This window comes from Typopeltis vanoorti, chromosome 6, assembly GCF_054136105.1.
Source record: "Typopeltis vanoorti isolate ZY-2024b chromosome 6, IOZ_Tvanoo_1.0, whole genome shotgun sequence".
NCBI classification, from domain to species: Eukaryota; Metazoa; Arthropoda; class Arachnida; order Uropygi; family Thelyphonidae; genus Typopeltis; species Typopeltis vanoorti.
Genome location: NC_143554.1, coordinates 60,374,369 through 60,389,364, shown reverse-complemented (window position 1 = coordinate 60,389,364; position 14,996 = coordinate 60,374,369). Strand labels below are relative to the sequence as shown.

At 35.6% G+C, this 14,996-nt stretch overlaps 1 protein-coding gene across 1 annotated transcript in view; it reads left to right on the top strand.

Moving 5' to 3' along the window:
- The window catches only part of LOC150105484 (uncharacterized), a 150,630-nt gene extending 142,466 nt beyond the window's left edge, over positions 1–8,164 (top strand). Inside the window, exon 6 of the mRNA XM_090393968.1 lies at positions 7,450–8,164. Coding sequence (XP_090250094.1) covers positions 7,450–7,600 — 151 coding nt within the window. The 3' untranslated portion in view covers positions 7,601–8,164. The remainder of the gene's footprint in view (positions 1–7,449) is intronic.
- Positions 8,165–14,996: the final 6,832 nt, after the last annotated feature.

The following is a 14,996-nucleotide window of genomic DNA, read 5'->3' as shown; positions in this document are numbered from 1 at the left end:
AGGCTTTGCAATTTACATTCTCTCGATCTATCCTTGTATTGCAAGGATAGATCGAATCAAAGACCACTGACAACCTTTGTGAATCTTCGCAGGACCCTTTCCAACATAGCTTTGTCACCATGAAACCTAGTGACGAGATCTCTACACAATAATCCATATAAGGCCTGATCAAGACCTTATACAATGGCATCATATCCTCTTTATTTCTGCATTTCAGTATCTTCCGTTATCCGATGTGATGTTATCCATTATCCGATGCGTTACATGCCATTATTCGATGTGATGTCTTCACAACTTGTGCAATGTAGTTCCTGAATTTCAGGTCCTTGGCCAGCACCACTCCCATATCTCTTATTTCCTTTACCTCCTTTTAAGTTTCCCCACCAAAAAAAAAAAAAAAAAAAAAAAAATTGCATCCCATCATTGCTTACCAAATTTCAAAACCCTGCGCTTTGCAACATTGAACTCGCATTTCAACTTACATGCCCATCCATGCAATCTATTCAAGTCCTCCTGCAAGGCTATAACATCTGCTTGACTCTGCATTGCTCTCCCCAATTTTGCATCATCTTCTAACAGCTACATATCACTAGTTAAACCTGTTTTCAATATCTTTAATATACGAGAGTGGTCTGAAAAGTTCTTGGCCTAACAATGAAAAAACGAATTTATAATTTCAAAATTATTTTTATTTTTCAACATAATCTCCCCTTAAGACTAATACATTTATTCCAACAATTCTCCAGCACCATTATCCCATCCCTGTGGTGGTTCTCAGTAAGATCCACAAAATACTCCTCTACAGCTGCGGTCACCTCTTGATTCAAAGAAAAATGCTCTGACCAGCAAGGAAGAGTTTTAGTTTTGGGAAGAGATAGAAGTCAGTGAGCCAAATCTGAGGAATAGGGCAGATGTTCCAATAATTCATGGTTCATTTCCATTGCCAAAACACCTTAGTGGGCAGGTGCATTGTCCTGATGAAAGAAGATTTTTTCTTCTGCAAACCGGGTCTTTTCTCACAAATTTTTTCATCTAGTCTGGTTAAAAGATCAGAATAATATTCCCCAGTTATTGTTTTACCCTTTTCAAGATAATTAATAAACAAAATGCCTTTTGCATCCAAAACACCGATGACATGACCTTTCCTGCTGATGGAACTGAACAACCAGCTTCTGTCCACTGTTTTGACTGCTGTTTGGATTCTGGTGTGTAGTGGTGAATCCAAATCTCATTCTTAGTAATACATCGACGCAAAAAATCAGTTTTATTCTTTTAAAACGCTCCAAGCACTGTGAGAATGTGAGTGTGTTTTTGATCTGCTGTGAGCAAGCGCAGCACCCATCTTGCGCAAAGCTTTTTCATTTGCAATTCTTCATTCAAAATATATCCTACCCATTCTTTTGAAATGCTTATAGTCTCAGCAATTTCACGCACTTTGACTCGATGGTCTTTCAGTACCATATTGTGCACTTGATCTATGATTTCTGGTTTTGTTACACTTTTTGGATGTCCTTCACGTGGATCATCCTCAAGGCTCTTACGGCCATGTTTAAACTCGGCAGCCCATTTCTTAATTGTCAAAAATGAAGGAGAAGAGTGCCCATAAACGTTTATGAACTTCAAATGAATTTCTTCTGGCATTAAACCTTCTTTTACAAAGAATTTTATAACTGCACGATACTCAATTTTATCCATTTCAAGGAATACAGACAACACTTTTGCTTCAGACAGCTGTATAAAAATTACGTGATAGAATGACTTGCAATTTCACATGGATACTTATGACAGATGTACCAACTTAGAAAAAAAAATCTTGGCAATAGTGTTGCCATCTATGGTCGAGGGCGAGAACTTTTCAAACCACCCTCATATAAATTGAACAACAATGGTCCCAAAACTGACCCTTGCAGCACACCACTAGTGACCTTCCTCTTATAGGATACTGCAACCCCATATGCGACTTTCTGATACCTATCTGACAGCCAGTCATTTTATATAAGTTGATAATCAAACTTGAAACATACTATTTGATTTTTAAGACCATGGATTTAATAAAAGATTTATACATAATTGTCTTCTAATTTCGCTAGCTGTAACTGTCTAGTTTTGTCAAGATGAGAAAGGTTATGCTGGTATTAAATACAAAAAACAAGAGAGCGTTTTATAATTTTCCACGTAATTTAGTTCTGCTAAACTTAATGATTTTAACAGATTTTTCCACGTCTTTTAATATTATTCCCTGGTTTCTATTGAGGTTATTTCCTGTTCTTAGGACTACTGCAGCTTCTTTAAAGGTTCTACATCTATGATCCTCTTCGATATATGACATGGAACTGTTATCCCAATCTGTTGCATGGTTAGAACATGAGAAATGATGAGCTAACTCTGAGGTGTCTGTTCTATTTCGATTGACATCTCTGACATGTTCCTTCTTTTGAATTTCTAGGCTTCCTGAAGTCTAATTCTTGAAGTTCTAATCTAACAATCTAAGTATTATCTAGTTATCTAATTTAACTATCTAATCTATCTAAGTTGATGCTCAAATTAGAGCAGATTGGGTTGGATATTAGATTAGTGCATTGGATCAGAGACTGGCTATCTAATAGTATCAGTAAGTTGTGTATGTGGGAACAATATCCCAGAAGAGGAAAGTCATTAGTGGTGTGCTTCAGGGGTATCTTTTAGGGCCATTGCTATTCAATATGTATGTTAATGATATTGGCGAAGGTTTGGATGTTGATATTCAATTGTTTGCAGATGATGCAAAGTTAGGATGAACTATGAAGAGTAGAGAAGATGTTGTGGCCTTACAAGAAGACGTGAATAAATTGAGTAATGGGCATAGGAATGAGGATGCGAGTTCAATGTTACAAAAATGTGACATTGAACTTTGTGAGGTTCAATTCAATGTGAGGTTTTAAAATTTGGGAAACAAAGATGGGATGTAGAATTTACGCTTGGTGGAATATATTGTTGGAGGTGGAGGAAATAAGAGATCTTGGGATGATAGTGGATAAGGATCTGAAATTTAGGAGACACGTTGCCAAAATTGTGAGGACAGCACAAAGAATTCTGTGAATGATGCAGAGGATACTGACTTGTAGAATTAAGAAGATTCTTATTCTGTTGTATAGAGCTTTTGATTAGGCTACACATGGACTACTGTGCACAGATCTGGTCACCTGGTTTTCAAAAGGACGAAAAGATGTTGGAAAGGGTCCAGAGGCGACTGACTAAGGTAGTTTCTGATCTCTGGAATGTCAAATATGAGGAAAGGTTGAGAAGATGCAATTTACAGAGTCTAGTGGATAGGAGGAAGAGGGGGTGATATGATAGAGATTTACAAGTTAGTAAGAGGTTATTATAGGATCAATGTTATGGAGGTTTTACAGAAAATGGTGGGAGATCCAGAGGCCATCCCTGGAAGCTGTATAAGGCAGAGGGTGAGCAAGGGAGTGAGAAGCAGGTTTTTTGCATGCAGAGTTGTGAATGATTGGAATGCCTTGCCTGAGAGTGTGGTGTCTGCAGAGAATTTGAGTGTGTTTAAGGTGCAGGTGTGTGTATGACAAAGGACTTCTTGGATGAGTCTTGAACTCTATGGGGTCTTGAGATAATAATAATATATTACACTTGCCAAGAAATTATATCTTGTTTAATCTTTTATCCAAGTGTAAGCAAACAGCATTTAGATATGAAGTATCTTCATTGGTAGGTTAGACTACTTGTATATAGAGGCTAATGACCTCATGTTAACTTCCTTAATATCCATAATGCAAAGCACACATCCTCTCAGACATGTATAATACTATGCATTATAGGACTGGTCACTACCCAGACTGGTTTTCGATCTTTATTGAGATACTGTTAAAGTCCAGGGGGATACCTCTCCTAAAATTCTGAGTAATCTAGAAGCTCACTCTAAATCTCACGAAGTAACCCAAAAGGATCAATAAATTCATTACTCCTGACCTGAATCACTCCAAGATACGAAACACAGTGGTGGCTCCACTCAGTGACAGACAAAAACCTGTTACTGAGCAGAACTGGTCTACTCCCAAGGGATCGATCAGACAAGCCCAGAGATGAACATCAGTAGGAGCCAGATCCAGAAGAGATATCAAGGTTGAAGCAATGCAGAAATTTTATATATATTTCATATACAAGTAGTGAAAAGGTGTATCACCCTTATTATTCTGGATTAGAGAATAATTATAGAAATGCTTAAGACAACTAAAGAAACCGCTGCTGATAAACTGCAACTGATCTTTAATAATGTGCTAGAGAGAGAGAGAGAGAGACATGGAAAAGATACCTAAATAGTGTGAAAGAAGCAATGATAATTATAATCTCTAAGAAAGGAGATCTTATTAGATGTGAAAATTGGAGAGGAATTAGTTTACTGTCAGTACTTAAGTAGATAAAATAAGCTGGGTTTAGAACAGGAGTCCTGTGCATCACATTTTTACTTTAAGGAACATCATTGAATAAAGCATAGAACTTAGACGCCCATTATGCCTATATTTTATAGATTTTGCTAAAGTATTTGACAGTATTGATAGAGAAACATTCTGGTTAATTATTAAAATTTATGGAATTCCTAACAAATTTGTGAGAATAATAATAATCAAAGAAATATATAATGGAGTAAAGGTTGTGTTATTACCAAGCAAACAACATCTGAATGGTTTGAATTAAGTAGGGTTATGTAATGTCTAGTTTATTGTTTAACATAGTCATTAATTAGATTATGAAAAAAGTTACAGGTGCAAGAAGAGGAATTAAATGAAATCCTATGCTAATGACTTTGTTTTGATATTATCAGAATATATAGAGATAACAAACAAAATTAGAAAACATATAAAACAGCTGAAATGGTTGATCTTAAAATAAATGTGACTAAAACAAAAGTTCTTAAGCTAAATAGCAAATACCACAAAGCAATTAAAATCAATCAATATGCTGTAGAAGACATTAAAGAATTTTACATACTTGGGAGCAAATGTAGATACCGAAAGTAGAACTGATAGGGATATAATGCAAAGATTAACAAAAGCTAATGCTACTTTCAGAAAATTAAATAATATATGGAAATCACCAAAATATCATAATAAAGATAATTCAATTAAGGATGTATTATTATATGGATCAAAGACATGGAAGCTGACAAAAAACAAGACACTAAATCAAATAGTTTTCAAACAAAATGTTGGCATAAAATATTAAAAATATGTTGGCCCCAATATATAACAAATGATGACTTATATAAGCTGGCTGAGCAAAAATTCGTTGCCAATGAAATTAAAAAAAAAATGCAGATAATAATGGAATGGACAGCAGAGAGATTCCTAGAGTGGCTTTGACATGGATCCCAGAAGGAAAACAAAAAAAGGGGGAAGGCCTAAGCTAACTTGGCAGAGAATGACAGAAAAGGAAAAAAGAATGGCTGATTGGCAGAGCTAGAGAGAAGTTGAATTGGTGGCTCAAGACAGAGGTTTCTGAAAGAAGCAGATCTCTGCCTTATGCGTCATGAGGTGCAAAGAGATAAGTACTTAAGGATTTTACTCTGGATTAGTGATAGCCGTAGAAAGTTTTTCACTTGATTATAATTTAAATTAAACTTGCCAAGAAATTATATTTTTATTATTATTATTTTCTTAACCTCCATGGAGTAACAAGACCCATTCTGGGGGATCAGTACTATTCAGTACAAAGATTATTATACCATTCTTTAAACTCATCCACTGTTTGCATTTTCACTCTTCTCTCAGGCAATGAGAGAAAAGTGAAAATGCAAACAGTGGATGAGTTTAAAGAATGGTATAATAATCTCAGGCAATGCATTCCATGATCCTGCCACTCTCTCTCTCTCTCTCTGCAAAAAACTTACTTCTTACTCTTTTATTCACTATTTTCTTTTGTAACTTATAGGGATGATCCCTTGTCCTTGTTCCTTCCTCTCATTCTATCATATGACAAATCTCCTTGGTGTTAATCTGATAACCTTTCAGCAGCTTAAATGTCTCAACCATATCTCCCTCCACTATACCACTGATCGATTTTTGGATGTCTTGTCGTCAAGAGTACTCAGTTTTAGCAGAAAAGCGATAAAATTTCTAATGCCTTTTGTCACAAAATATAAGTGTGAAACATGCTTTTCAACACTGATTTTTCTAAAAAAATAAATATAGAAACCAATTGGAAGTTGAACCAGATTTAAGAATAAAGTTATCTTTTCCTCCAAACCTGAAGTTTCTAGTTAACAAACAACAGCATCACGCTTCTCATTAATAAATTACTTGGCTTTAGTTTAATTTTTAATTTGTAAGAGTAAATGCTTCTTTAGTATAATAATAATAAATGAAAACTCTATGAACATTCAAATCCATTTTATTTTACCTATTGGCGATAAAAAGTTTAGTCGGTCACAAAGATGAAGTATTAAAATAACTGGGCCATGGAAAAAAGTTTGGGAAACCTTGCTGTACACCATTTGCAGCACATTTCAGAAATTTTATGAGTGTGATGATGATGATTATGATATACATACACACAATCTTTTTATTTATTTTAGTTATTTAATCTTACATGTTAAGCTATTAAGGAGAGAGACTGCTTTTCAGTATTATAGCATGGTACTGTGGTATTAGTTTTTAACAAAACAAAACCAAGGAAGAGCATTTACTAAAATAAAGAGTCAAAAGGCTTCAGTTCAGTGATGCAAAATTATATAAATCAAGTGGATATAAATTCGGCATTATTTCAAAGCCGAATGTAGAAAGTATGAAATCGTATGAAATTTGACCAGAGATGGGAATACACTCACCAGCATTTACGAGTTGCCCTAGCGCAGACATATAGAAGGCTGCATTGCCAAACCGAAGCCCCTTTTGGCTTTTTATTTTAGAAAATACTTTATGCACCGACTGAGAGTTCGCTTATGAAAAATACACTTAGAGTTCCTTAGTACTGAATGAGAGCTTTTGCTCTCTTAAGGTTTCTGTCTGGTTTCTGAGGAGAACCAACCAGTTCGAAACAGCTGTCAGGCCAGTGAAACCTTATCAAAATGTCAAAATGGACTAATAAAAGGCGAAAATATGGATGCTTGGGCAAGCGATCATGTCTTCTATATGGTCCACGCTAGGGCAACTTGTAAATGCCGAGTATAGGGCAACTTGTAAATGCCGGCGAGTATATTCCCATAAGCTCTCTGGTCAAATTTCATATGAAACTTTCATAGTTTCTATATTTCGCTTTGAAAAAACTAAGGAAGAGCATATTAAAAATAATCTTATCTTAAAAGCATCACCTATTACATATATCTGAATTTGATTCTTGAGACTTTGAACTGGCTGACATGGCTAAATTTATATCACTTTTATTTATCTGTAATTTTATTCATTCAATTTCACTTCTATAAAAGGAAAAGTGCATATTTTTGTTTTTATTTAGTGATACTGAAAACTTAGAGCTATATTGCCAAAAACACCTGGACAGTCTCATTAAGGAAGCACTGACTGTTGAGGCAAGCCTTAAAAGACAGAAAGAAAGTTTATATCAGCGACTTCAGATGATTACAAAAACACTTCAGGGACCTGATTGATTTTTTTATTTTTTTAATTTTGTTTTGATCTGATTTTCTGTTTTATAAGTTTTTTTTTAAACTTGAGTTATAGAATATACATGTCTTGAACCTGATTAATCAGTTCACTGTTTTTCTGCTAACTGATTAAGCAATCCATTCTTTTCTCTCTGTCTCTTCAGCTCTTAGAGAAACTACTAGAGAATGTTCCCTCTAATTTTAGATAGCCCATGTGTGCATAAAAAACATTTTATGCACAAGTTTCCAATCTCAGACTCAATGTGCACTCATGTAATATTTCTCATATTAATTAATGTTGCTATTTTTTTTGTCTAGCTAGAACCTGTAAATTGCTAGTACTAAATTAATTCTCTTAAATCCATGACCATTTGCATGAGCTCAAGTGACTGTATTATGTAGACAGCACACACTCCAAACAAATATGCCTCTATAACTTGCTGACACCAGTGTTAGTTCACCCACATAGCACAGGCCTAAGTAACTTATTAGAGTGCATTCAGTTGAAACAGTTAGAGTAATATTGGAATGGAAACATTGGAGAAATTATTAAATAAAATAAGTGAAAAGTAGGATTTATCATATTTGTTTTTATAGTACATTCAAAAATTGACTGTAATAGAAATTCTGTAAACAAAAATTTTGTGCATGCAGTTACTAGGCATACATTGGTTTGCATGTGCATTCATGCACAATTTAGAGGGAACATTGTTCTGGAGACAAAACAATTAAAGCCAACATACTAACTTGAAGGATTCAGAGGTATAGTTTGTTATAGTGAATTTTCTTTAGAAAAGTAAAAGCATTATGATTATGGGGCTTTTGTTGGAACTTTTTGGCAGATTGTTATAGTAACAGCCAACTTATTAAAGCAGGCATAGATATATATGTATATTTATCCAAGTATTTCCTCTAAAATAAGTGAGACCCCCATTATTTTCTGAGTGTATGAAATATAATGTTGTACTTCACTATTTTGTTGCTAATTTATACATTCTATAGTCATATATTAAATATGTTCCTATTGCTGTATTGTGTGTAGTTGAATTAAAGTACAATTCTTAGATACAAACATATTATTTTAATACTATTGGTAAATGAGTGCCTTTTGTTGCCTTATTAAAGTGATGATAATGGTAGCTTTTTTTTTTCTAAAGACAGTAAATATTTGTTAAAAAATTAATCATCTGATGCATTAGGCGTGCTAGTTGTTGCAAAGTACAGAAAACACAATTAGATTTGTACTTGGCATGTGGTGATCAGAACAAAAAGATTTCATGACTGGAAAGAAAAAATACAGAGGCAAGTGTTTTTTAAGAAAAATGAAAAAAAATGTCTAATTAAGTTCATCCTGAGTTTCAACATACAGTGAGCAAGAAACCACTTGAAATGCAATTTTATGTGTTGCATTCCAAATGGTTTGATGTAGATCTTCTTGAACATGTCATATCATTCAGTTAAAACATTCTATTTGAAATGCAGTGCATCACACAAACTTTTTTTTTTCTGCTTATTATGTATTTATTACATACATTAACAAGCAAGCTGAACATGAATTTGGGTCAACAGCTTCTCCCTTGCACGTGATTTAACTTTTGCATAGAGAAAAACTATTCACATCTACATTTATCCACTTTTCCTTTCATGGAACCATTTGATTGTGTCCAGAACCTAAGGATGAACATTATTTCTGAAGATTACAACATGTACAAGTACACATTCATCTTCGAATCATACAAAGAGGTCACGTGGTAGCACTCAACAGGATAAAAGGAAAAAGGCTAAGCAAATTGTGTTTGAAGGGAGCTCTTTTTGTGAAGGAATAAAGTTGCAAACTTCGATGTCTTGTAATATCGCAAAGACATCTAGTTGATTTCACTTAGGGAAGAACTATTGGAAAGCTTGAAAAAAAGGCTGCAGAATTACTGATATTGCCAGAGAGTTTGGAATCTCACACACTGTTGTATCCAGACTCTTGGCAGCATTTCAAACTGATGTAATGTGTTCCAGTCGTTTGCTCTACCATGAAGCATAAAGACAGATTTTTGGTTATAACAGCAAAACGTAACTAACACACACACACCACAGCAAGTAAACTTGCAAGTTAGCACCATTCAAGCACAAGTATGTGGATATCTCGATAAACTGTGGCACGACTATTGCGACAAGTAGGCCTCTCTGAATTCCTGTAGTCTGCATCCCTTCATCTGCAGCCCATTGTAGAGACTGTGGTGGTGTACTCATAAATATTGGACAAGACACCAATGGGCTAATGTACTCTATACAAATATTTTTTTATGCAAGCAGGATTTATACTGTGCAATCACAGATGCAAGACCCTTCTGCGCTTGACACTTCTGCACTTGGCAGAAGAAGGCGAATCCATTCTGATAATAGGGTAATCAAGGTGTTTCGTGGAATGAGTGATTATTATTATGTCGAAAAATTAGCTTTTCTTTTATGAAAATTCTAGTTTTTAAAGTGGTAACAATTTTGCTTGTACAACAGTTGGAAAATTTTACATATAATGCACGTGATTTCGTGTATTGGTGACGAATTCGTACATCACCTTATTCCTTTCTGCCCTTCAACATGAATTGACTCTTCTAGGTAATCTGCCAGCAACAACTCTCGCTTCTGTGGTCGCACAGTAATTATAGTTGATTTGCTTACTTTGCCATAAAAAAAGTAATAATAAAAAAATAAAATGTGTTTAGCTGCTTGTAATTTTTTTGCTAAAGGGGCCATTTAAATGCTGTAGATCAGTCTTTCCCAAACTTATGGATGTAAAGGCCCCTTTGGAAAAATTAAAATATATCACGACCCCCATCAGAAAAAAAAAATTCATAATACAGACAATATTTATTGTATTTATATTCAATACAAAACATACACAGCGAATATTGCAAAAATCAAATGCAAATATTACATTTTTAGCATCTTACATACACATTTGACATGATCTTAAAACATTTTAAATTTGTTTTCATTATTTCACGGCCCCCTCAACAAAACTAACGGTCCTCAAGGGGGGGCGGGGCACGGCCCACAGTTTAGGAAGCGCTGATGTAGATGACATAACTTGGCAGAGTATTGAATGCTAGGTTAGCATGCTGGGCTGGCCTTGAGAAGACTGCTGTGATTAGAAGTGTGATGATTGCATTTCTAATCTCCATGGTATGAAAGATCGATAAGATATCTGCGGCAATAAATTTTAGTAGGGCATGGTGCATTTCTTTGCGGGAATGGGGGTTTGATGTATATTATTAGACTTTTAACAGATATAATGGATTTCATTATGAATTCCTTCAAATTCCATTTTGAAGCATTTAGTTGGTTTTGTGCTATGAAGCAACAACTGTATTTATTACAGTTGTTGATTATTAAATATTAAACTATTACAAAATCTGGAGAGGATGGGAATGGATATGAGGCTAGTAGCATGGATAGAGGGATGGCTGATGGACAGACACCAGAGAGTAGTATATGGTGGAGAGGAGTCTAGAAGAATGATGGTGACTAGTGGAGAACCTCAGGGTTCAGTATTAGGGCCAGTACTCTTTAATTTGTATATTAGTGACATAGGGAAGGATTTAAGAAGAGATATTCAGTTGTTTGCTGATGATGCAAAACTGGGAAGAGAGCAATAGTTGATAAAGGTAATATAAATATCCTGCAGGATGATTTAAATAAATTGGCATTGTGGGCAAAGATTGTCAATTTAATGTTGCAAAATGTAAGGTTATGCACTTTGGGTTGCATATGGTGTATCATATTGATGAGGCTAGGGACTTGGGGGATAATGGTGGACAAAGAGTTAAAGTTCAGAGGGCATATTGCAAAAGTTGGTAAAATAGCTCAACGAATTGCTTGGATATTGCATATGATTTAGCCACATCTTGACTACTGCACACAGATTTGGCCACCTGGGTTTCTTGGGGACCAGGAGGTGGTTGAAAAGATTCAGAGACGAGTGACCAAGATAGCGACAGGTCTGTGAATACTCCCTACGAGGATAGGTTAAAGGCTTGTGGGTTACAAAGTTTAGTTGATAGGCAGAAAAGAGGGGAAATGATAGGAACTTTTAAGATACTAAAGGGGTTTTATAAAATTGATGCAAATGAAATTTTTCAATATGACAAATAGAGAACTAGAGGCCATCCATGGAAGTTGTGTAAGAGTGTGGTTAGTAAGGATGTGCAGACCAGATTTTTTGCATGGAGAATGGTGAGTAAGTGGAATGGATTGACAGAATTGGTTTCGAGTTCACTGATGGTGAATGGATTCAAGGAGAGCTATGATAGGATTTGTGCATGTGGTGGTTGATTTGGGTCTCCAGTGATGAGTCTCTGGACTCCATGGAGATGCTGTAAATAATAGTATTATTAATTACAGTAACTAACACATTATTCACCCACAAACTGACTGCTTAATATTTGATTCATACTGCAGATCACTCTGCAGATGAATGATTACTATATACGTATTTATACTCACTACAGATGAGTGATCTGATGGTCTGCCATCATTTGATTAACCTCAGCAGGACTGGTTTGTATATTTGTATTACATGAGTAGTTAGATATTGTGCCAGTCACTGTATATGTAGATGAGACAAAATTTATTATTTTCCTAACCCCCAATGAAGTCACAAGACTCATCACAAGAGGTCAACACACTAGTGAACACAAAGTCTTAAAATCATTCACAGTTCACCACCCTCTCAGGCATGCATTCTATGCTTCTACCACTCTCCATGCAATAAACTTACTTCTTACCCTTTTGCTCATAACTTCCTTTTTCACCTTCCAAGGATGGCCTCTTATCCTTGTTCTACTGCACCCTCTCCAAGGTTAATTCAAATCCCAGTGACCAGATCTGAGCACAGAAATCCAGATGTGGTTTGATCAAAGCTTTATACAATAGGACCAGCACACTTTTATCTCTCATGGTCAGTGTTGTCCTCAACATTGCTGCAATTCTCTGAGATGTCTTTGCAGCTTTTCAATATGTCCCTGGAACTTTAAATTTCTATCTCTATCCACAATCATGCCAAGATCCCTTGCTTCCTCCACTTCTTCCAGTATAACTCCAATGAGTATGAAGCATCCCTTCTGTGGATCCCCAATTTTAAAACCTTACATTTTGTTGCATTATAACATTAACACTATTACTAATAACCCTCCCAAGCTTCACATCTGCAAACAACTGATTATCTCTATGTAATCCTGTGACAATATCACTGACATAAATATTGAATAGCAGTAGTCCCAGGACTGAACCCTGTGGAACTGCACTTGTAACTTTCCTACTTCCTGATACTGCTCCCACCTCTCTGATATATTTCAGAGAGCCAATCACCAATTCAAGCCACTAGGCCTGATATCTAAGCCCTTATGTTGCAACTTAAAAATCAACTTGTCATATGCCTTGGGAAAAAATTCAAAAAAATTACAGTGTATGCCTTACCTTCATTCACTGCTCTTGTTACTCTTGTAAAAGATAACCAGATAACTAAAACAAGAGTGCCCTTTAACAAATCCATGCTGGCCTGCACAAATAATATTACCCTCATCTGCTCAGTTTTGTGTATGAGTTCTTATCAATTTCTTTAGAATCTTAACTACAGAAAAAATAAAATACAAAAACAGGCCTATAGTTTGATCTACTACAACTCTTATGCAATGATACTGTTTTACCTTCCTTCCACTCTCTAGGAACCTGTCCTATTACAAGACTTTCATTAAACAGCAAAGTTAACGACACAGTCAATTCCATAGCACATTTCCTCAAAACATCTCGAAAGAACACACCCTCTTCATTCACTTCTCACACTTCACCACTCGTTATCCTTCTAGGAATAAAACCTGTAGTACCAGAATGGAACATTCTGTTAAAGTGATCATTAAATAGCTCAACTATGTCATCTGCTTTTGGTCACCCAATTCCTTTCTCCAACCTGCCCACTATCATTTTTCCTCCTCCTCCTACTCACTGCATAAAAAACTCATTGAATTGCAGTCCCAGTCTCCTCTCATATTCTAATTTTTCTCTCCTTACAATACTAGTCCACTTTCCTAGCCTGACCCTTATATTCCTCATGCAACTACTTTCCACCTTTCTCTCTCTTTACATGCTTTCCATAATCTCTTTTTCTTATGCAATTCCAGTTCCAATTCATCTGACAAATGTTTTAATAGGGTTGAGATTAGGATTCTGTGGAGGCCAGTCAATGTGGTGATGTATAGTCATGTCCATAAATCATGTAGATACAGCGGCAGCCTTTTGACATGGTGCCTTGCTGAAGGAGACAATGGTCAGGTCCCTAGAAATGTCCAAAGTAGGAAGCATTGCATTATCCAGAATGTTCACATAACTATTGAAGTTTAATGTTTGTGGCATAGAGTTCTGAGGCCAAACCAGGACCATACCATCACACCACAATCTTTGAATTACACAGTTGGAGTCACACTCTCTGGTAAGCAGTGTTCATTGGCATCTACCACACCCATCCATCTGCTTAGTAGAGAGTGTAGCATGATTGTCTGGAGTTGTGGTCAAGGTGTTGGAGAAACTAGTGAGGACAAGGATTCAGAACTGGGTGGACAGCATGGGTTTGCTAAAGTAAGATCATGTTTTAGCAATCTGTTTACTTATTATGAGAGTGTGGCAAGTGTAGTGACAGTGAATGCATTTAAGTTGAGGTATGATGAGCCTGTGCATGTAAGAGTGGGACTTCCAACAATGAATCTCTCTAGTCTTGTAGCTGTGTTTCTCTTCCTGGATGAGGGATGAAATTTTTAGGTAGTAGATGATTTCACCATCTAGTCCCCTGCTTATTTGAAGTGGTTTGCAAATTACTTTTCTGAATGGGATTTACATAAAAATAAAAAAGGTTATCTGAATTTAATGTTTCAAAAGGAGTGTGTGCACTGGCTGCATCAAAACCTTCCTAAGAAAAAAAAGGCTTATCTGAATTTAATGTTTTTCAAAAGGAGTGTGTGCACTGGCTGCACCAAATCCTTCCTAAGGAAAAAAAAAAAAAAAATGCTTACAAAAATTTGCTTATACTTGTAAATTAGATGAATTTGTGGATGCTCACATTTGTTCAGAATTTAATAACCAAATTCCAGTTACACTTTTGACACTTGTGCTCTATCTGGAGCACAAGTTGTAAATAATAAGACAGCCAGTTTGGTTTCGTATTCTTTGATATTTGCACATCTTAAGGATGGATAATAAAATTAATTCTAAGGGGGAACCTCTTACTACACATTTATGAATACTGTGCAGTAATATGAAGCTGTCTTAGAAGTAAAAATTTATTTAACAAATATAATTTCCCCCCCCCCCCCATAGATAATAATAAATCTTGTAGGGGACATACCATTCTTTATCC